The sequence below is a fragment of the Podarcis gaigeae genome (assembly GCF_964106915.1).
Source record: "Podarcis gaigeae genome assembly, chromosome: 16".
Taxonomy (NCBI): domain Eukaryota; kingdom Metazoa; phylum Chordata; class Lepidosauria; order Squamata; family Lacertidae; genus Podarcis; species Podarcis gaigeae.
The window spans coordinates 12,128,705-12,148,976 of record NC_139693.1 but is presented as its reverse complement, the minus strand read 5'-3'; the positions used below and the strand labels follow the sequence as shown (position 1 = coordinate 12,148,976).

The 20,272-nt window shown below is 49.1% G+C and overlaps 1 protein-coding gene across 8 annotated transcripts; it reads left to right on the top strand.

Moving 5' to 3' along the window:
- The first annotated feature begins 599 nt into the window (after window positions 1–599).
- Window positions 600–17,975, top strand: KCNK4 (potassium two pore domain channel subfamily K member 4). 8 transcript variants are annotated; one of them, XM_083715866.1, is made up of 8 exons: window positions 683–825; window positions 3,080–4,293; window positions 7,059–7,375; window positions 9,163–9,283; window positions 10,496–10,656; window positions 11,544–11,730; window positions 12,210–12,349; window positions 15,804–17,975. In XM_083715866.1, the coding sequence occupies exons 3-8, from the start codon at window positions 7,118–7,120 to the stop codon at window positions 16,329–16,331; spliced, it is 1,395 nt and encodes a 464-aa protein (XP_083571992.1). In that variant the 5' UTR covers window positions 683–825; window positions 3,080–4,293; window positions 7,059–7,117; the 3' UTR covers window positions 16,332–17,975. The 8 variants fall into 8 exon arrangements, with proteins under 8 accessions (XP_083571995.1, XP_083571992.1, XP_083571989.1 ...); XM_083715868.1 differs by lacking the exon at window positions 683–825 and adding an exon at window positions 1,091–1,216 and having other exon boundaries at window positions 3,080–3,216; XM_083715864.1 differs by lacking the exon at window positions 683–825 and adding an exon at window positions 1,091–1,216.
- The last annotated feature ends 2,297 nt before the right edge of the window (window positions 17,976–20,272 follow it).

The following is a 20,272-nucleotide window of genomic DNA, read 5'->3' as shown; positions in this document are numbered from 1 at the left end:
ACGTCACTATATTACTATTATTAATTGCTTTCTTGTGGTGTCACTTAAAAAAAAAAAAATCTTTGCTGGCACTTTTGTCAAGATAAGAGTGGCTGCATCTCTTTTTCTATTCCCGCCCCCCGCAAAAAAGCCACCCATTTATTTTATTTTCTATCCTGCCCTTCCTCCCAAAGTAGCCCAGAGAAGCAACCACCCAAGTGGTAAAACAATACAATTAAAAATAAAAACCTGTAGAAGATAGAAAAAGCGTGGCATGTCTGTCGAGACACCCTGCATCCCAAGGGGGCTGATAAAAAAGTGTATGTTTCCCCCCCATTAAGATTTTCCCACCTTTTTCTCCAAAAAGCAAACTATTTGATTCCCTAAATGGTTTTGAGGTGGGTGGGGGGGGGGGGTTGGAATTTGCCACTTTCAATTATTCACAATGCTTTGCGAATAGGTGTGTGTTTATCTTGATGATAAATCTTTTGCAATGAACACCTGGTTTCCCCAGGCAAGCCAGCTCTCGCCTCCTGAAAACCTCTGCCCCCAAACCACCCCCTCCCTCCCTGCTCTATTTCCCACCCCCAAAGGGTTAACACCCACCCACAGCACCTCGCCTGCGTCTCCCCGGGCTACGCTGGGGCTCCATCTGTCTGGTGGCGGAGTGGCACCGCCTGGGCACGGAGGAGGTGGGTGGGTGGGTGGGCGAGCTGTGAGTGAAGGTGGGGCAGGCTGGCGGTGGGGTGGAGCGGGGAGGCTTCACCTGCCCGGGGCAAGCCGGCAGCCTCAGCATCGGGAAGGGAGGAGGAGCTGCTGCTGTTGCTGCTGCTGCAGAGAGCGAGAGTGAGTAACTGCAGGGATGCTCGGGCGGGTCCCAGGGCTGAACGCTGAACCCCCCCCCCCCAACCCCACCCTGGCACCTTGCATCCTTGCACCCTAGCACTTGGCAGGGAAAGGGAGGCCTGGGGTGCGTGGGGAGGGGAGGCTGCTCTCCAGTGCATTGTCTGGAAGCTGTGTGTGTGTGTGTGTAAGCAGAAGCAGGGATGGTTTGTGCTGCTGTAGTGGATTCTCCTGCTTTTGCAAAGCAGCGCAGGCGGAAAAAGAAAGCGAACGAGAGGCTGGGCAGCGGGCGAGGCAGCGGGGAAGTGTGTGTGAGCGAGGCGCCGCCGTTGCGAAGCATGTTGTTTACTGGGGAGCAAGTCCTGTCGCTTTTCGTGGGGCTGCCGGCTTCCAGGTACGTATGCAATGCTTGCGCCCCCCTCTTTTTTCCGGGAAAGAGGAGCCACATGCCAAAGGGGTGCCTTGTGGAAACAGGGTGGCGAGGGAGCGCGCGGGAGAGGCAGCAGCAGCAGCGCAAGGCTGACATAGGCTGAGTCAGCAAAGTTGGGGGCTTGGAGCAGGGATGGGGTTGGGGGGTGAGAAAGACACAGGCGGAAAAGGAGCGCCGGGGGGGGGGGCAGCACAAGTGTGTGAGTGTGAGAGAGGAAGTGTCGGAAATAGGGGATCTTTAACAGCGTCTAACAAGCGTGTGCGTGGGAGGGACACACTAGGGGAAAGTGAGACTGCAAGACAAACAGGCTTGAAGCAGGACAGGTGTGAGGGTGTGTGATTGTGTGTGTGTGTGTGTGTGTGTGAGAGAGAGAGAGAGAGAGAGAGAGAGATGGGCAGGGGAGGGTGATGAACCTATATCAGTGCATGTGTGTTTACAGGCAAGGCTGATTTGTGTATGTAAGGAGAAACCAGTGGGATGGGACACTACAAATATGTGTGTCTGTATGTTGTGAAATGAAAGCATAATCAATCAGTGGCGTAGTGTGGGGGGTGCAGCGGGGGCCGGCTACACCGGGCGCAACATCTTGGGGTTAGGTTTAGGGGGCGCAAATCCATGGGTTAGAGGGCGCAAATCCATGGGTTAGGGGGCGCAAATTACTTGCCTTGCCCCGGGTGCTGACAACCCACGCTACGCCACTGTAATCAATGCACATGCATGCTCTCTCTCTCTCTCTCTCTCACACACACACAGCATGTGTGTTGAAACTGGCAAAGAGGATGTGAAAAGAGGGAGAGAGGAATTTCGTGTGTGAGAGACAGCAAGTGCATGGGTGCGAGTGCGAGTGCTTTAAAAATAAATGTTAAAAGATAGTTGCATGCCTGACGCCAGAAGTGTACAGGGATATAAATTGCAGGGTTCTGGGAAGGATCGCTCTGTGAGGGGCAAACTACAGTCCCCAGGATGCTTTGGGGGAGGAAGCCATGTTGCTTTACATGTATGGTACACAGAGCCTCGGTTGCTGAACTTAACCTACCTCAAGGGCAGGTTGTGTGCGTGGGAGAACCATGCATGCCACCTTCAAGCCCTTGGGAGGATAAATAACTAACTAGAGGGGAGCAAAGGAGAAACACTATATAGTGATTAAAAAACAACAACACATGGAGATTGTGAATACATGTAGATGCCAATTTCTTTCCACACACAACTGCATCTGAAATGTGGTGGCATCCCATGAAGTCCTACTCAGTGCAGACCTGCTGGAATCAATGGGTTTAAGTTAGTCGTGGGCATTGATTTCAACGGGGCTACGAGTAGGACTTACTTGGACACAACACAAGGCCTGTAGAGTCCAGCATCCTGTTCTCACAGCGGCCAACTAGATTCCTTCAGGAAAACCAAGTGCCTTCCCCTCACTGTTACACATAAGGACGTAATAAGAGCTTGGCAGCTGGATCAGGCCAAAGGCCCATCTAGCCCAGCATCCTGTTCTCACAGTGGCCAAACAGATGCCCCAGTGCCAAGCCTGCAAGCAGGGCCTGAGCGCAACAGCAGCTCTCCTCTTCTGTGATTCCCAACAACTGGGAAGGGATTCCATATTTTAATTAGACATCAACCTAAGCCTGCAATCAGCTCCTACCTGCCCGCCCTCTTCACTTATAACCAAGCAGGGGGTGGGCCTGCTCATCGTAGGCTCTGGCACCACCTGCTGTTGAGCTCCCAGTCTTCCACCCTACCAGTCCTAGTGGGCTACAGCCTGGTCACCACTGGTCCATTGAGTTCAGCACACTCTAAGCTGACTGGCAGCATCTCTCTCCCATGTTTCAGACTGGGGTCTTTTATGGCCTTGCCTGGGGACTTTGGGGACTGAACCTGGGACCTTCTTCATGCAAGGCAGATGCTCTATCCTTGAGCTGCCGCCCTTCCTGTTTTGTATGGGTGCAAATGAGCGATATCTGGAGTAGGTATGTAAGAGCGATGGTGAGATGGGAGTAAGGGATGTACAGTGGTACCTCGGGTTACGTACGCTTCAGGTTACATACACTTCAGGTTACAGACTCCGCTAACCCAGAAATAGTACATCGGGTCAAGAACTTTGCTTCAGGAGGAGAACAGAAATCGCGCAGCAGCGGGAGGCCCCATTAGCTAAAGTGGTGCTTCAGGTTAAGAACAGTTTCAGGTTAAGTACGGACCTCCGGAACAAATTATGTACTTAACCCGAGGTACCACTCTATAGCAGAGGTGCTCTATGTTATCAGCAATGGGTGCATAAATGTTGTGTGAAGCAAAAATGGAGTGCAACACCTGTGGCCATATGCCTCAAAGATATGCAGTTGGTAGAGCACAAGGTTCTTAATCTCAGGGTTTGGGGTCTGAGCCCTGATTTCTGCATTACAGGGGGTTGGGGGTCCCTTCCAACTCTGCAGTTCTGTGGTTCTGTTATTCTACGGCGCTGTTCCAAGGGTGGGCCTACCCTAGCAAGCTTCCATATTGCACAGAGCACTTCTTCGGGCAGGATGGACAAATCCCTGTTTTCCAGGAACGGCAGTGGAGAGTCTGTTTTCTCCTGCCCCCTCTGGAAATACATAATCCCCTTTCTTTGATTGACAACTCGTGGCAGGTACACTGCCCTTACCAAGGAGCCTTCCCCTGGTTTCAGTGACCCCCCCATTCCAATATATACTATGGGAGAGGTAGATCTGGGGAACAGAGAGCTGCCCAAAAGGTGTGGGGAGTTGCTTGTCCCTGGCAAACTCCACACAAGCACTTTGCATCCATCTGTGGTTGGTTGGATGTGCCTGGGGAGTTGGGTCTTGGAGAGAGGGTAGCGTATAATTGAATTGTCTTCAGTTTAATTGGAGCCATCCTTGGGATCTTGGGGGTTGGCAGGGGGCCCACTGCACCGCAGACATCACCCTCAGCGCAGTGCTGGGAAGGGCTACCAGCTGCTACAGAAACACCCCCCCCCCAAATCTCTGCAATAAAAGGACGAACCCAGTTGTGTAGCGACCATGTCAGGACTACAATCGGTGGCCTTGAAGGTGAGTCTATAATGCCGTGGGGGGGGGGGAAGGCACTGGGAAGAATGGGGAGAAATCATAGGGCACCCATCACTGTGAAATTTCCCCCACTATGAAAGAAAATGTGCCCTAGATACAGATCGGTGGAGTCTCTCTCTGTCCTCCGTCCTGGCAGACACCTTCATCCCTGGGGCTGAGTTTGCAAATGCACTAAGTTTTGGGAGAGCTGCCCTGATCTGTTCCAGTTCTGCATTTTCTGATTTTGCCGGTCCATCTTTGACCCTTCTTTGGGTAGCAGCAATGAGTGAGAGGGAACGAGGACCTCAGTGCAGGACCTGGTAGGGTGGGTAGTATGAGACAAGCAGGATGGGGGAATCTGTGACTTTTGATGTTTTGTGAATACAATATTTCGATCTTTCCTCCTTTTTAAGAACTCTTAACTAATACAGTGTCCATGTATAGATCAGGAGTAAGATTTGCAGTTTTGCAAACAGCCGTTTGGGAGGGGGGAGAGCTTAAGATCTGCAATATAGCTAGAAAATGAGTGTGCATTAATAGGAAGTGTCAGCTTCTGCAGTTCTTACACTCAGCCATTAAAAAAACAACTGCAACCTAACATTTCCCAAAGTCTCAAAGCTTTTTATCTGTGCACTCGGAAGTTAAGTTTTGTTGGGTTCTATGTGGCTTACTTACTCCCAAGTTAAGTGGCACAGGACTGCAACACTCAATATTTGGGGTGTTACTTTATTGCTCCAGGTTTGAAATCAAGGTTTATTGCAGGGGAAGAGGAAGAGTTGAAGTACTGTACAGCACATTGGTTGCTTCCGTTGGGAAATTTTAGGAGGGGCAGGAACGTACCCTACCTTTCCCAGTCAGCTGCACACACAGAAGTGGGAAGTATGAAGTCTGAGTGGGGTAGCATAGCCTGGGGTGAATTGTTGGAGAGTGGGTGCTTTGTTTTCTACTCTTCCACCCAGCCTAGGTGCTGGAAACAAGCTGAGCAAAGAGATTATGGGATACCTCAAGCCCCTAATCTAGAAGAACCAGGGAAGGAACCATTATAAGCAGGCCAGATTTAGGTTTGATGAGGCCCTAAGCTACTGAAGGTAATGGGGCCCTTTATATGTCCAGCTGTCCTTTGTCAGCAACAAATTGTCAATGTTTTTTTGTGTTAAACATATGCTATATGGTAATTTATGGACCTAATAGGTATCTAAAGCCATTTGCACTAACAAATAGGAGCCTACACAACACGAAACACTGTTGCTGTATGTACGTTTTATTTTATTTTATCTTATATTTTGGAAATGTACACCCAGGTTTTGTTTTTCTTAAAAAAAAATTGGGGGCCCCAAGAGAGTGGGGCCCTGAGCTATAGCTTGTTTAGCTTATACGTAAATCCGGCACTGATTATAAGGGTGAGTCTGTGCTCAGTTTGGGGAGGAAATTTTTAAGTTTTCTTCTCTGACCAGGAACAATCTTGTTTTTAAACGCCGCAGTTCCTCTGCTGTATTCTTTAAATCAGAGTAACGTTTATTGACGAGACTGCTCGATGCTAGGTTGTTTGGGTCAATATTTTTAAGATTAAGAAATATCACGTTTCTGCTCATTTAAAGGGTTGGGAAGATATTAGACTTAGGCTGTGCACACACATGGCTTCCCCAAAGAATATTGGGAACTGTAGTTTGTTAAGGGTGCTGGGAATTTTAGTTCTGAGAGGGGTAAACTACGGCTCACATGATTCTTTGGGTGAAAGAATGTGTTTTAAATCCTGCTTGTATTGGGGGACAGGAGAAAAGAGGGAACTATTCTCCCTTTCTAAGCACTGGCATCCTGGATCAGACCAATGCTGCGTTTAATGGAGTGTTCTGTACCCAGATGCGCCCAGCAAGGCATGAAGGCAATAGTCCTTATCTGATCTGCCTCTCAGCTGGTTAGAGCACGGTGCTGATAACAAGGTTGCAGGTTCGATCCCCCACACGGGACAGTTGCATATTCCTGCATTGCAGGGGGTTGAGCTCAGTGTCCCTTCCAACTCTACAATTCCATGTTTCCTGCTTCCGGTGGTTTTGGAAGCAGGTGGTTTTGGAGTGCCCTTAAACCAGAGGTCTTGGACTGCATGCACATCATAAATTTAAAGCATATGTAAAGTAACCCCCCCCCCAACAAAGAATCACAGGTAGTTTACTCCTCACAGAACTATCTTTCTCAAACTACAGTTCCCAGGGGATCAAGTCTGGCTTGATAGGCACCAGCCACCACTGGGGGGCGCTATCAATGCAGAAGCTGGATGACCACCTGGTCAGGGATGCTGTCGCCGCATCCTGCATCGCAGATCCTGCCTTGAGCAGCAGGGGGCGACGACTAGACCCCAAGACCCCTCCCCACTTTGTGATTAGTCGGCAGCACAGTTCCCCTGCTGCTGAATTTGTCACCGCTTCCTTTTTCCAAAAGGGGTTCAAACTACTAGCAGGGAGTTCCAGAGGCTAACAACAGACCTGTCCTCTGTGAATGTGTCTCCTTTTCAGAGCTGTCCAGCCTAGCAATTAAGAGTTCTAGAGATTAGCAACAGACCCATATTCCATGGACTTGTCTCCTCCTTTCCTCCCGCAAGCTGTCCTAGCTAGTGGCAGGAGGTTCCAGAGGTTAACAGTGTGAAGAAGTACACCCTTTTTGTCAGTCCTCAAGGGGGCGATCCTGAGACTAAGGCATGATGTGGACTGGGGATTTTGGGGTGGAGCAAGGTGGACTCACCCTGTCTTCTTCTTCTTTTAAACACCCCCCAGTGAATTATCCGCCGCCGCCTTTACCCCCTGCCATTTGCCCCCCTGACCATCATGGCTCTATGCCCGTAGTCTGCTACCCGTCCAAGGAGTCTATCTTGAGCCCACGGCCGCAGGAGCGCAGCACTGTGATGCGCCGGACCACCGTTTTGGCCCTCTTCTCCGTGGTCCTCATTTACCTGGTCACAGGTGCCTTCGTCTTTCGCCAACTGGAGCAGCCCTATGAGATCCACCAGCAGGGGAAGATCCAAGCCTACCTGGAGCAGTTCTTAAAGCTACACCAATGTGTAGCCGCTGAGGACCTCGAGGACCTCATCCAGGTGAGAGCTGGAGGCCAAAGGGGTGCAGGAGAACAGGGCTCAGGGACTGGTTGGACCCAGAGGAATGGTGGGGGGAACCAGCTGGGACACCACCAAGGGAAGACTGCTCAGAGGCCGGGGGTTGTGGGTGGGTAAGGCTGGGCAATACCTTGTTTTCGATATTGCGATATATCACCAGCTAAATATTGCGATATAGCAATATATCACAATGTCTGAAATAAGGATGGAGCTATGTAGAGGCATTAGCTGGCATCACGGTTTTTCCTGCGTCCTGATTTTTGCCAGCACTTGATTCTCTGCCCCCTGCAAGAAGGCAGGGGAGAGCTGAGCTGGTAGAGTTAATGGGGGCTGCAGGAATCAAGAGGAGCAATGGCCGGCTTCACGGTTTTCCCCACATTGTGGTTTTTATGCAGTCTAACCTTGGTCGTCATACTTAATCTGTTCCGGAAGACCGTTCAATTTCTGAAACGTTCGACAACTGAGGTGCAGCTTCCGATTGGCTGCAAGAGCTTCTTGCATTCAAGTGGGACCCATGTCAGACATTCGGGTTCTGAAAAACATTCGAAAACTGGAACATTTACTTCCAGGTTTTCGGCGTTCAGGAACTGAAATGTACGACAACAGAGGCGTTCTGGAACCGAGGTTTGACTGTATCACACACACACACACTATGATTTGCGATATACTGCCAGGTTGAAATGGTGTAACCAATATCACAATATGGAATACCAAACCGGTTTTGAACGATACAGTGGGACCTCGGGTTACATACGCTTCAGGTTACAGACTCTACTCACCCAGAAACCTCGGGTTAAGAACTTTGCTTCAGGGTGAGAGCCGAAATTGCGCAGCGGCAACAGCAGGAGGCCCCATTAGCTAAAGTGGTGCTTCAGGTTAAGAACAGTTTCAGGTTCAGAACAGACCTCCAGAACGAATTAAGTTCTTAACCTGAGGTACCACTGTATTTTGATATATTGCCCAGCCCTAGTGGTAGGACGATGATAAGTGGTCACAGGGAACAGAATGGGAGGAGGCGATGTCAGAAGCTGAAGGGGTAACGGGGCTTAGTGAGGTGGGAGAATCTGTGACAGAGAATTGCTCAAAATCGGAAGCAGGAGAGTGGGATGAGGCAGGTTGAGAGGCAGAGATGAGTCAGGCTGCTGAAGAGGCACAGGGTCTCCCCCTCCTGCTGCGACATGCTCCCCTCCCCGCTGGTCTCCCGGAATCCAGAGAGGCACGAAGTGGCAGGAGCAGAGGTAGACACACAGGCACAGTCTCAGATTGCTTGGGGAAAACCCAGGAGAGGAAGGCTCTTAGGCAGCTGTGGGAAGGCGAGGACCCCTTCCGTCTCTACAACTGCCTCTTTAGGGGCAAGATTTACCAGGACAAGTTGCTTTGCTCATTAGGTCTAGCACTCCTGTGCAGATCCTGTGGGTTGATTTTCCTAATAGTTAACTTTGCCTACTCCGTTTGAATTGCTGCTGGCTCGCTCCTGGTGGTAGCTCAGTGCACCTGCCTTGCATGCAAATAAAAATAAAAAACCCCGGGTTCAATCGCTGGTGGCATCTCCAGGTAGGCCTGCGAATGTCCTCTGCCCGAAACCCTGAGGAGCCACTGCCAGCCAGTGTAGGCAGCACTGAGCTAGATGGATCAGTGATCTGACTCTGTATAAGGCTGCTTCCATGTGGGTGAAGGGGCCTGGCTCAGTGCTCTGGGGTTACGGCTGCGCTGGAATGCTGGGCCCTCAGTGGCTTGGTCCTAACCTTTTCCTGTGCCCTTCCTCTCAGCAAGTGGGCGATGCCATGGGCGTCGGAGTGGAGCCTGCCATCAACAGCACAAACGCCAACAGCTCGCACTGGGATATGGGCAGCGCTTTCTTCTTCGCTGGCACCGTGATCACCACCATCGGTATCTGGGGTCTGAAGGGGAGGAGGGAGGAGACAGAGGGAAGGTGCGGGTATCTTCCTTGCTTTGCTACAGAGAAGCCTGGCAAGGGCTGTGGCGCAGTGTTTGGAGCACGTGCCTTGCACATAGCTGTCAACGTTTCCCTTTTCTTGTGTGGAATCCTATTCAGAATAAGGGAATTTCCCTTAAAAAACGGGGAAACGTTGACAGCTATGGCCTTGCATGCAAAAAGGCCCAGGTTCAATCCCTGGTATTGTCAGGTCTGAAACACTATCGAAAGCTCCTGCCATACCTGCTGCTGATTTGCCACCACCACCCTCAAAGGTAACGCGGGTGGCGCTGTGGTCTAAACCACCGAGCTTCTTGGGCTTGCCGATCGGAAGGTTGGTGGTTCGAATCTGTGAATTTGTCTAACCCCCTTTGAAATCTGTCTAAGCTTATGGCAGTGAATTCCATAAGTTAGTGGTATGTTTTGGAACAGGTGTATTTTCTTTTTTCTGCCCTGAATCTGCTGCCAATTGGATTCATTGGGTGTGGGGGAGAAACCCCTCTGTTTTGTTTGTTTGCTGTGTATGTACTTTTTAAAAAAAAACATATCCTGTCCATCTTCCAGAAGAAATTATAAGCAGCTAACAAAAACCAGTAATAATAATATAAAACAATCCACAGTTCAGTCAAATCTGCAGTACTCAAAGTATTAGCAGAAAAAAATATCCCAAACCACTACGACAGTTTCAGAACAGCTGTCAGAATTAATAAAACATCCAGATGTAAAAGCAAGGAAAGGTATTTTTAAGACATTGCACACACACATTCAGGCCTGTTTTCACAACCTTGAGGACTACAAACTTGCTTTTTAAAAACCCAAAACAGAATTAATATCCAAATATAAAATCTGCCTTTTTAAGCATATGTGTCTTCAGTGGCCCACATACTTTCAGGGCTGTTTTCGCAGTCGTAAAGACTAGAAACTTGCTTTTAAAAAAGCCAAGAACCTAATTCACAATGAGAAAATAAGTACAATAAGACCATGTGCCTATAGCAGCTTTGTTACGTGGGGTTGATGGCAACTGTAGTCCAAAACATTTGGAGGGTGCCTGGTTGGAGTGGTCTGAGCCAGAGCGTTAGAACAGAATCTGGATCAATATCGAGGAGCACTTTCTCTTTTCTGCTGACTCTCTCTCTCTGCCTCTCTCTCTTCTCCTGCCCTAACAGGGTTTGGGAACATCTCCCCTAAGACTGACCCTGGCCGGCTTTTCTGTATCTTCTATGCCCTCGTGGGGATTCCTCTCTTTGGCATGCTGCTGGCAGGAGTCGGGGACCATTTGGGATCGTCTCTCCGGAAAGCCATTGGCAAAGTGGAGGACATATTCTTGGTGAGCAAAACCCTCGCCTGGAAGGCAGCTTCTCTCCAGCCTTTCCAACACCACTTGTACATTTCTCTGCCCACCTTTATCTTCAGGGACCTCCTGCTCATTCTTGCGGGTGGCGCTGTGGGTTAAACCACAGAACCCAGGGCTTGCTGATCAGAAGGTTGGTGGTTCGAATCCCCGCGACGGGGTGAGCTCCCGTTGCTCGGTCCCTGCTCCTGCTCACCTAGCAGTTTGAAAGCACGTCAAAGTGCAAGTAGATAAATAGGTACCGCTCCGGCGGGAAGGTAAACGGTGTTTCCGTGCGCTGCTCTGGTTCGCCAGAAGCGGCTTCGTCATGCCGGCCACATGACCTGGAAGCTGTACGCCGGCTCCCTCGGCCAGTAAAGCGAGATGAGCGCTGCAACCCCAGAGTCAGTCACGACTGGACCTAATGGTCAGGGGTCCCTTTACCTTTAGACCTGCTCATTCTACTGTGCAGGACTCAGGTCGTCTGCTTGCAAAGTCCTGTTTTGCTGGCACCAGTGCCCTTCTGTGAACTTCCCGCCAGCTTTTTTTGAGTCCTGTTTGGGCACATCTGCAAACTGGAGAAACAGTTATGGGCATTTCACACACATACACACACACACACACACACACACACACACACACACAAACACACCACAGCCTGTTTTGTTGATTGCAGTTTAATGCTTGCCTTCCCCAATTTATCAGGGAGAAGAGTACCTTGTGGGCACCAAGAATGCCCCCTGTGTGTTTTGCAGGGCAGCATATTGGCAGTCTGTAGTCTAGACAGGCCGTTTGAAAGAAATGCACTTATAGGAGTTGGCTGCCTCTTGGATCAGCTGTTGGCTTTTTCAACATTGACCTCTCTTCCATCCTGTTCCCTGCAGAAGTGGCAGGTCAGTGCTACCATTGTGAGGGTCCTCTCGGCCTTGCTCTTCATCCTCATTGGCTGCCTCCTCTTCGTCTCCCTGCCGACCATCATCTTCCAGAGGGTGGAAGGATGGACCCTCTTAGAGAGTGTCTACTTTGTGGTTGTCACGCTGACCACCATTGGATTTGGCGACTATGTGGCAGGTGAGTGTCGTGGGGCGAAATGAAGGGGGTGATCCCAGTGGGGTGGGGTGCTTTGGAATTCCCCTTTCTGACCCTGAGAGTGGTTCCCAGAGCACAATCAACCCCTCTTCCCAGGGAACTCTGGGAACTGAAGCTCTGTGAGGGTCTCCTCTCAGTGCCTGTAACATTTCCCAGAATTATTTGAAGGGAAGCCAGGGCTGTTTAAAGTGCTTTAAATATTTGGCATGGATGTGGCCTAAGACTAGTACAAAATGCCACCCTACTGGTTTATTCCAATTGAGATCTTAGTTGGGTTTTCCTGACAGCCTTTCATCCAGGCATTGACCATACATGATCTTAACTTAGCTTCAGCAAGGTGATTCAGTCAAGTCTCTTTGGACCACCTCCTCGCCTCTGTACTAAGGTGGAGAGTAACTGGTTTTGGTGGTGGTGGGAGTGCTCATTACAAATTGTCTTGCCTTAAACTTTGCTCCTTCCAGGTGATACGAAAAGCGAAGAATACCTGTGGTACCAGCCATTGGTGGTGGTCTGGATTCTGCTGGGCTTGGCCTACTTTGCCTCCATCCTGACTATGATTGGCAACTGGTTGAGGGTGTTGTCCCGGCGCACGAGAGCTGAGGTGAGGACACTGTGCTTCAAGTATCATCTCCATGTCCTCCACAACCCCCATTATTAGGGTTTCCAGGTCAGGAGCATCCCAGACCCTGAGATTTCAAGACCTAGGAGAGGTTCCTGGTGATGTCACAGGGCAGGACCTGCAGATGGAGGTTTGTTGGAAGAGAATGAGAGTGGACACCCTCCTCCTCCTCCTATTATTATTATTATTATTATTATTATTATTATTATTATTATTACTCTAGCTCACCTGAAGATTCAAGCCCTCCAACTGCAACCTGGAGGAGGCCAGGCAAACCTGGAGACTTCAGGTCAGACCTGGAGGTCTGGCAACCCTACCTGTTATTACCTTCTCCCTGTATTTCCCTGTTATGGTGGTGTGGTGATGACTGACTGACTGACTGATTATTTAATTTCTATACTGCTTAATATATTAGAACTATTTTTAAGCAGTGTACAAAAAATGGAAGCAACAACAGACAACAAACAAAATATTACAAAACACACCACTACTTGTAAAAAGGTTACATTAATACAAAGTTACTAATATATACAAATCAATATCCATTCATTTTCCTTCTGACACACCTTCCCTCTTCACCTCCAGGTTCTCTTGCTAAGTCCACAATTCCCAAAAGCCAGTGGTGTAACCTCTGACGCAGAAGCCACCTTTGATCTTAGGTCAAAGGCTGTTTGTTTGTATAGACCAGTATTGGCTCAATTTGTACAGAACACTAACCCAAACCGTGGCCTAGCATGGTTCCACACTGGAGAGGATATCCTGACTGCTGTGCTCCTCCCCTACCCTGGTTCTTCTCCTGCTGTGCTATTGTGAGTTAAGCCAGGATTGTTGTCTGAATCTAGCCTCATAATTTGTCTCTCTCCAGTCCAGGCCAACTCCTGAGCAGCAACCAAGGTTTGTTTTAGGGTTGGGATCCTCAGGTCTGGGGATCTAATGTGGCCCTCCAGCCTTTTCTATCTGGCCCTTGGGACTCATCCTCCTTTAGAGTTTGTGCCTGGCTGGAATGTTTCCTTAAGCTCTGTTCCTGCCTCTTAGTTGCCTTGCTCAAGGAAAGAGATGGATGTTTAATGTGTGTGGAAGGTAGAGCAAAGCAAAATTTACATCCATGACTCACTTTGGCTTCTGGTGCTGCCCACCAGTGGCCCCCAGAAGGTTGCCCAGAAGGGAATGTGGCCCTAGAGATGAAAAAAGTCCCACGCTCCTGGTTTGCAGCCTGTGTTTCGTCTGGAGTAAACCTGGCCTCCTCTATTGCCCTTCAAATTGCAACTTGAGCAAGACGTCTAGGAAGTGTGAAGGTAGAAGTCTGCAGATCAAGCCACTGTTAACGGCTGGCAGGCAAGCAAGCAAGCAAACAAAAAGTTGGGGGCCTTGTTCCTACAGTGTTCCTCATCCCCACCCCCAAACACACACAGCGTTCCTTGTGCTGGGGGTGCTCTATTATAACTCGAAGTGAAGGCGAGAATCTGCAGCCTCCGAGTTTTGAAGCATTTCCCCTTTTGCCAATTAAAAAAGCAGATGGCATCAATTTTGCACATAAACTCATTAAGCGGCTTGCCTAATTGAAAGCCATTTCTTTCTCGCTGACCCTGGCATTCAGACGAAAGGCAATAAAAACAGCTGGAAATGATTGGTGGCATTTTTCACCCACCCGCCTGTACGGGCAAAGAGCTTGGAAACAGAACCAGACACAGTGACGGGAAGTAGGGGGTGGTTAAGGAGAAATATGTACATGTTTGCAACGGGTCTCAATTTTGTTTGGTGGTGAAGCAGTTTGCAAGGCAGGGAATACAGTAGCCCCTTAACTGCTGCTCAGCACAATTTCCTACCTTACCCAAGTTGTGGCTGGCTTTGTTGGGCATGGGTGTGAGAAAGAACTGCCTCAACAGGGATGCAGTGGGTGTAGCAGGGCATCACACAAGATAGGCATGTCAGCAGCCAGCTGAGGGCAAACAGAATGAAATAATTCTTCATGCAGCCTCAGAGGGGTAGATGTGAAAATCAGCTGCAAGAAAACAATCGCTGAAAGTTTCTGGAGCATAAATATTTTGCAGGAGAGATTCAAGCATTAGGAGTCAAGCACTGAGAACCAAAACTCAAGGATCCTTGCAGCTCAGGAGTCGAGCACTTGCCTTCAATGGAGAAGGCCGTGGGTTCAATCGCCGACAGCTCTAGATAGGCCTGGGAGAGACTCCCGATCTGAAATCCAGTAGCGCCACAGCCAGTCAGTGTACACCAGGTGTGGGGAACCTTGGGCCCACCAGCTGTTGCTGAATTGCAACTAGCCATTGACCAGGTGTAGTGGGGCTTCTGGGAATTGTAGTTCAGCAACATCTGGAGAGCCAAAGGTTCCCCACACTTGATGTAGACAATACCACACCCTCTAAGTGTCCTTATTTTCCAGGGACAGCCCTGGAATTACAAAAGCCATCCCAGCTTCTAATTTGATCCTGGACTGTCCCTAATTTCCTCCGCCAGCGGCACCACTGCCTACTTCGGGGGAGAGGATGAGCCAGCACTTGTCCCAAGAGATGGCGGTGGCATCCCATTGCCTCTCCATGGCTGCCACTGCTGGCCTTGGGCAAGGAGAAGGAGAGGCTGCAGTCACCAAGGCCCAGCCCCTTGTGATGTGCCAGCTCTGAGGGGCACACAGGGGGCAGGGTGGCCCTGGGTGTTAAGAAAGGGGGAGCAGAGCAGAGCACAAGGAGTCTTGATTTAAAAAAAAAAAATGCCTTGTGCATCCACATCTAATCTTGCCATTCCCCAAAATTTATTTATTGATGTGTGTTTCCCTGTTTATAAATCTGCTAAAGAATAAAATTAAAAAAAACCAGGATTAAGGGTTTTCTCAGGATGGTGGAGGGCGTGTGTGCTGGGTCCCGTTGGTGTGGCGGTGGCGGCACTCCCCCTTCTAATATGAAATGCTCTGCTGTGGACACACACACACACACACAAAGGGAGGGTTGAGGAGGATCAGTTGCAGGGGGAATGAGAAATGTCCCTATTTTCATCTGAGTCATGTTGGAAGGTATACAATACTAAGCTATTGGTGTGACTCAGTATAAGACAGAACCATGTGTTCCTATATCCCTCATAGTCCTTTAGAATTTGCATTTATCCGAAATTAGCTATGCAGCTCTCCAACCAGCATTTACAAAAATGTATATAAAAATGTGTGCATAAAAATGAATATATCCACGACAGTAACATGTGAAATGTCTTGCATTAGGGGATATTGCATTAGGGGAAATAACATGCTATACTAGATAGATCTTTTAGCATAGAAGTTCTTACATATTCCTAAGTGGCATCTAATGGGTTTTTCTCCCCACCTTTCTACTTTCTGACCTTCTGCTTGACTGAATAAAAGGCATTTCCCCAATATGGATGTTGGAATTTTCTGTCATAACTACATCTCCCCCTTTCTATTTCCCCACAGATGGGAGACTTGACGGCGCATGCTGCCTCCTGGACGGGCAACGTGGCCTCCCAGCTCCGTGTCCCAAACATGGCGTTTCCAGACAAGCTGCACAGAGTAGGCACCTTGAAAGGGAAGCCGCTGTCGCCTTCGGCCATGTTGCAGCAGGGGGACAGCCAAGAGGTATTGCCGCCATTGCTGCTTCCGCCGCAGCAATTGCCACCACAGCAGCAATTGCCACCGCAGCAGCAATTGCCAACACAGCTGCCACCTTTACCACCCCCGCTGCTGCCACCGCCACCGCCATCCCCGCGCCCATCTCCAGGTACTGCACAGCGTGTGGCCCAGCTGCGGCCTATAGACTACGCGGGTGAAAACCTGGCCTTCATTGACGAGAGTTCAGATGCACTGAGCGATGGAGGGCCGCCTTCTGCCAGGTTGCCCCGCCGCATGCGCCCTCGGGCACGGCACCGTGCCAACACTGGTCAGCCGCCAGGATTGCCCATGGTCCTGCTGAGCCTGACCCAGGACAAAGGTGAACCTGTCTAAGGCTAAGGCTAGGCCCAAGCCTGTCTTGGAGCAAGTTTCCAACCTATTGGTGCAGTTCTCTTTGTTCCTCTCCTCCTGTGCCCAGCAGAGTGAAACCCAAAGCGTCTCGGCTTTTGTTTCCGTGAGGTGCTAAGTGCCCGCCTTTTTGTGTGCCCTGGCACAAACCCTCTGCACTGCGGTATCCCATTCTATGCTGCCAGCTGGGCTCTGTCCCCGTTTCCATAGACACTAGGAACGCCACCCTCTTTGCTGTGCCAACACAGTCTCTTGCTTCCAGTGGGACAAAACCTGGCATCACCGCTCTCCTCTCCGCATGGTGCTCCCGTACTCAGCCTTCCTCCTGGCAGCAGGATTATACTCCTGTTTCCCGAGTATCACTGGAAGCCTCATCTCAACCTGTGTGCCTGTTATGGTTGTCCTCCTTTAATCTTCCAGAACTGCACCTTGTGAGTGGGTGGACAGGTCAGAATCATTCCCATCCACTCTGGCTCCAAGCACCAGGTCTACTTCCTGTTGCATGCTCTCCTGATCATCCCTGTCCCCAAGCACACACGCACAAAACTCCTCCTGCCTTGTGAGTCAGATTAGACGAATAGCCACACAAAGTGTGAATGAGTTTCATAGCTGTTGTTCCCTTTCCCCCAGGAAATTATGTTAGCATTGGGCTTTTAACAGAGTAGATGTCTGAATAGATGTCGCCATGATTGAGAAGCCTCAGTGCCCTGGACAAACTACAATTCCCAGGATGGGGGTGGGGTGGGGAACCCATGATAGTATTGCACCTGTACACTTGCTGAAAGTTTATCACAAACTTTTGCACCTTTCCTCCCTTGCTTTGGTGTAGGGACAGAGGAGAAATTTGGTTTAGTTCACATCTAGAGGCCAACCTCCCAAACTGGAACTTCCTGAAACTTAAAAAACACAACCCTCTTTGGAGATTCGCTCTCCTCTGCGTTTTGCACTGCACTTCTCCAGCCAAGTAATGTGTAGAAAAATGCGTAATTTGGAGTAAAGTATGTGCAAAAATGCTTATAGTGCTGAAAATAAAGTGCAAAAAATGCATTTTGCTTGGAAGAAACTGCTTTGTAAAAATGTGTCTCTTAGGAGAAATTCACACTCAAATGGCAATGAGTTGTCATGAATACTTTTTTCTTTTTAAGCAGTTGCAAATGGATGTAGAAATGTGAATAACTGAACTTAAGATTGGAAAAAATAAGAAACTGAGGGAAGCAAGAATTGACAGATTTGCCTATCCCTACCATGGGGTGTCTGGGAAGGTTGTTGTGGGGTATCATTGACTAAAATATGCTAACAACAGCATTGGGGGAGTCCCTATCCAACCCTCCCTGCAATCCAGTAATGTTGGAGAGGTATAGTAAGATTTGGGAGTGTGTGAACCCTATGGGAGCTCCCTCTTGGTTGGGCTTCCTTCAAGGGCTGTTTGGTTACATGGGGCAAGGCTCTGCAGCCACCCCAAGCTACAGAGAAGAGAGTGTGGGAGGAGGCTACCCTCATCTCTCCCCGTCTTCCATCTTTCACTTCACAAATGTGCCTGTTCTTGACTCTGTATATTGGAAACATTTTATTTATTTATTTATTTATTGGTCTGGTCTTCCAGAAATTAAAACCAAAACTACACGATAAGCATTTGTGTGTCTGTGTTGTTTGTTTGTATTAATCACAAAGAGACACGTCTCCGTGTTAAATTACAGCAGTGGTGGGGAGCCTCTGTCTTGTGGGTCCGTCTTGGCCAACTAAAACATACCTGTATGTCAATCAGCTGATGTCACCAGGTAACACCAGGCCTATACCCACCTGTCTAAGTTGGCTTGCAAAGTGAAGGGGAGACAGATCTGGTCCACTGGGCCAAAAAGCTTCCCTAGGTGGTGTTGTGATGTGGGGTTTGTGATTTCAGCTCTCTTGACATGATATGCTGGAGACAGTTCTCTAGTAACACTTCTTTATTAAAGCAACAAGACTGAGACTTGAGGAGGGGAGAGCTACATTTATAGGGACAGGGAACAAACTAGAAAGGATACATTTTGGAGGGAACAATATCAGGCAATCACAGTCCTGCCTTTTGGAGGCAACCAATAAGACAGAGGATCCAAATACAGCAGCTTAAATGAACCAATAGTAGCTGTACCCTCTGGAACCAAAAGGCAGTTACTTTACCCTAATGCAAATACAGACAATAATAATGCAGATATAAAATCCTTTGACTCAATACACAACAGGTGGAATGTAAGAAAGAAGGAAAGTTTGTAGTAAGAAAGTTTGCATTTGCTCCAACTGGCCTTATATAACTGATATATATTCCAGGCTGTTGCTATTTGGGGGCTAGTGCTGGGCCGGCCTCAATTCCCCCCGCCCCAGGGGCAGACCGAAGTGATGCTCATTGGCCGGTTGATCTCACACTGGGGAATCCCCATTCCCAGGCCTGCCTGCCACTGGCCAGTCCACAGGCAGGCATGCAGTCCTCCCCAGCCAGCCTCTGGATTGGTGACATGGCCATGACAAGGCCGCAATGCCGCCTGACTTTATGATACGGTATAGGAATCTGAGGCCTTGATGGAATCTAGGCACATATAAAAAAACATTGTGAAAACGCTTTAAAAAAAATGTTTTGAAAAAATATATTGAATTTGCCATACCTCACCATCGCCAGCTAGTGTCACATTTGTATAATGCACTTTAAAAGGTAAAGGGACCCCTGACCACTAGGTCCAGTCGTGGCCGACTCTGGGGTTGCGGCGCTCATCTCGCTTTATTGGCCGAGGGAGCCGGCGCATAGCTTCCGGGTCATGTTGTCAGCATGATTAAGCCGCTTCTGGCGAATCAGAGCAGTGCACGGAAACGCCGTTTACCTTCCCGCCAGAGCAGCACCTATTTATCTACTTGCACTTTGACGTGCTTTCGAACTGCTCGGTTGGCAGGAGCAGAGACCAAGCAACGGGAGCTCACCCCGTCGCGGGGATTCGAACCGCCAACCTTCTGATCGGCAAGTCCTAGGCTCTGTGATTTAACCCGCAGTGCCACCCGCGTCCCATAATGCACTTTACACAACACTTAAAACATTCTTGTGTATTTCTGGTGAGCAGAGTCCTCTTTTATTTTCAAGTTCAGGCTGGTTGAGGGAGATGACTCAAAAAGTAGCTGAGAGAAAGAAATAACTGAATTCCCTAAGGGCGTATAATGGGCCACACGTTCTATTTAATAGATTTTCTAATGATCTGCAAAAAGGGTGGGAAAGGGAAGGAGGATGGTGATTAAGTGAAATTTCCAGGTAATGCAAAAAAAAAACCCCAAAAACCCAACAGCTGGGATGCCAGCCAGGCATTACAGGCGGCAGGAGAGAGAGAGAGCAAAGCACGCTTTATGAAAGGGAACTGAGAAATAATAATTTTTGTATTGATGGGGACAGTTGTGGTGGGTAGGACAGGAAGTACAATTGCCTCATCCTGTTTCCATTGGAAATATAGCATTATTTACATGCTCTGGTTGTGGTTCACTACATTGGATGTGCTGTAGTTCAGTGGGAGAGCATCTGCTTTGCAGGCTAAAGGATCCCAGGTTCAATCCCCAGCATCTCCAGCTAGGGCTAGAAGAGACTCCCTGTTTGAAACTCAACAGAGCTGCTGCCAGTCAGTGTATGCAATATTCAGTTAGATGAACCCAGTGGTCTGAGGCAGCTACCTTTTCTCCTGCGGATCAGGATTTTAGGCTGGGGACAATCCCAGACCCGCCAAGTTTCCCTGTTTTCCAGAGACAGTCCTGGATTTACAAAAGCCGTCCCGGTTTCTGATTTGATCCAGGAACGTCCCGCTTTTCCTTAGGATGTCCGTATTTTCATTGGACAAATGTTGGAGGGTATGGAGTTATGCGATCCCCGAGCCAAGGAGATAAATAAATATATATATCACCTTTAGAAGGCATCTGTT

Coding starts and splice junctions, on each gene's coding strand:
- KCNK4 (XM_083715863.1), top strand. Junction 10,657..11,543: donor AAGTGGAGGACATATTCTTG/GTGAGCAAAACC, acceptor TGTTCCCTGCAG/AAGTGGCAGGTCAGTGCTAC. Junction 12,350..15,803: donor CCCGGCGCACGAGAGCTGAG/GTGAGGACACTG, acceptor ATTTCCCCACAG/ATGGGAGACTTGACGGCGCA.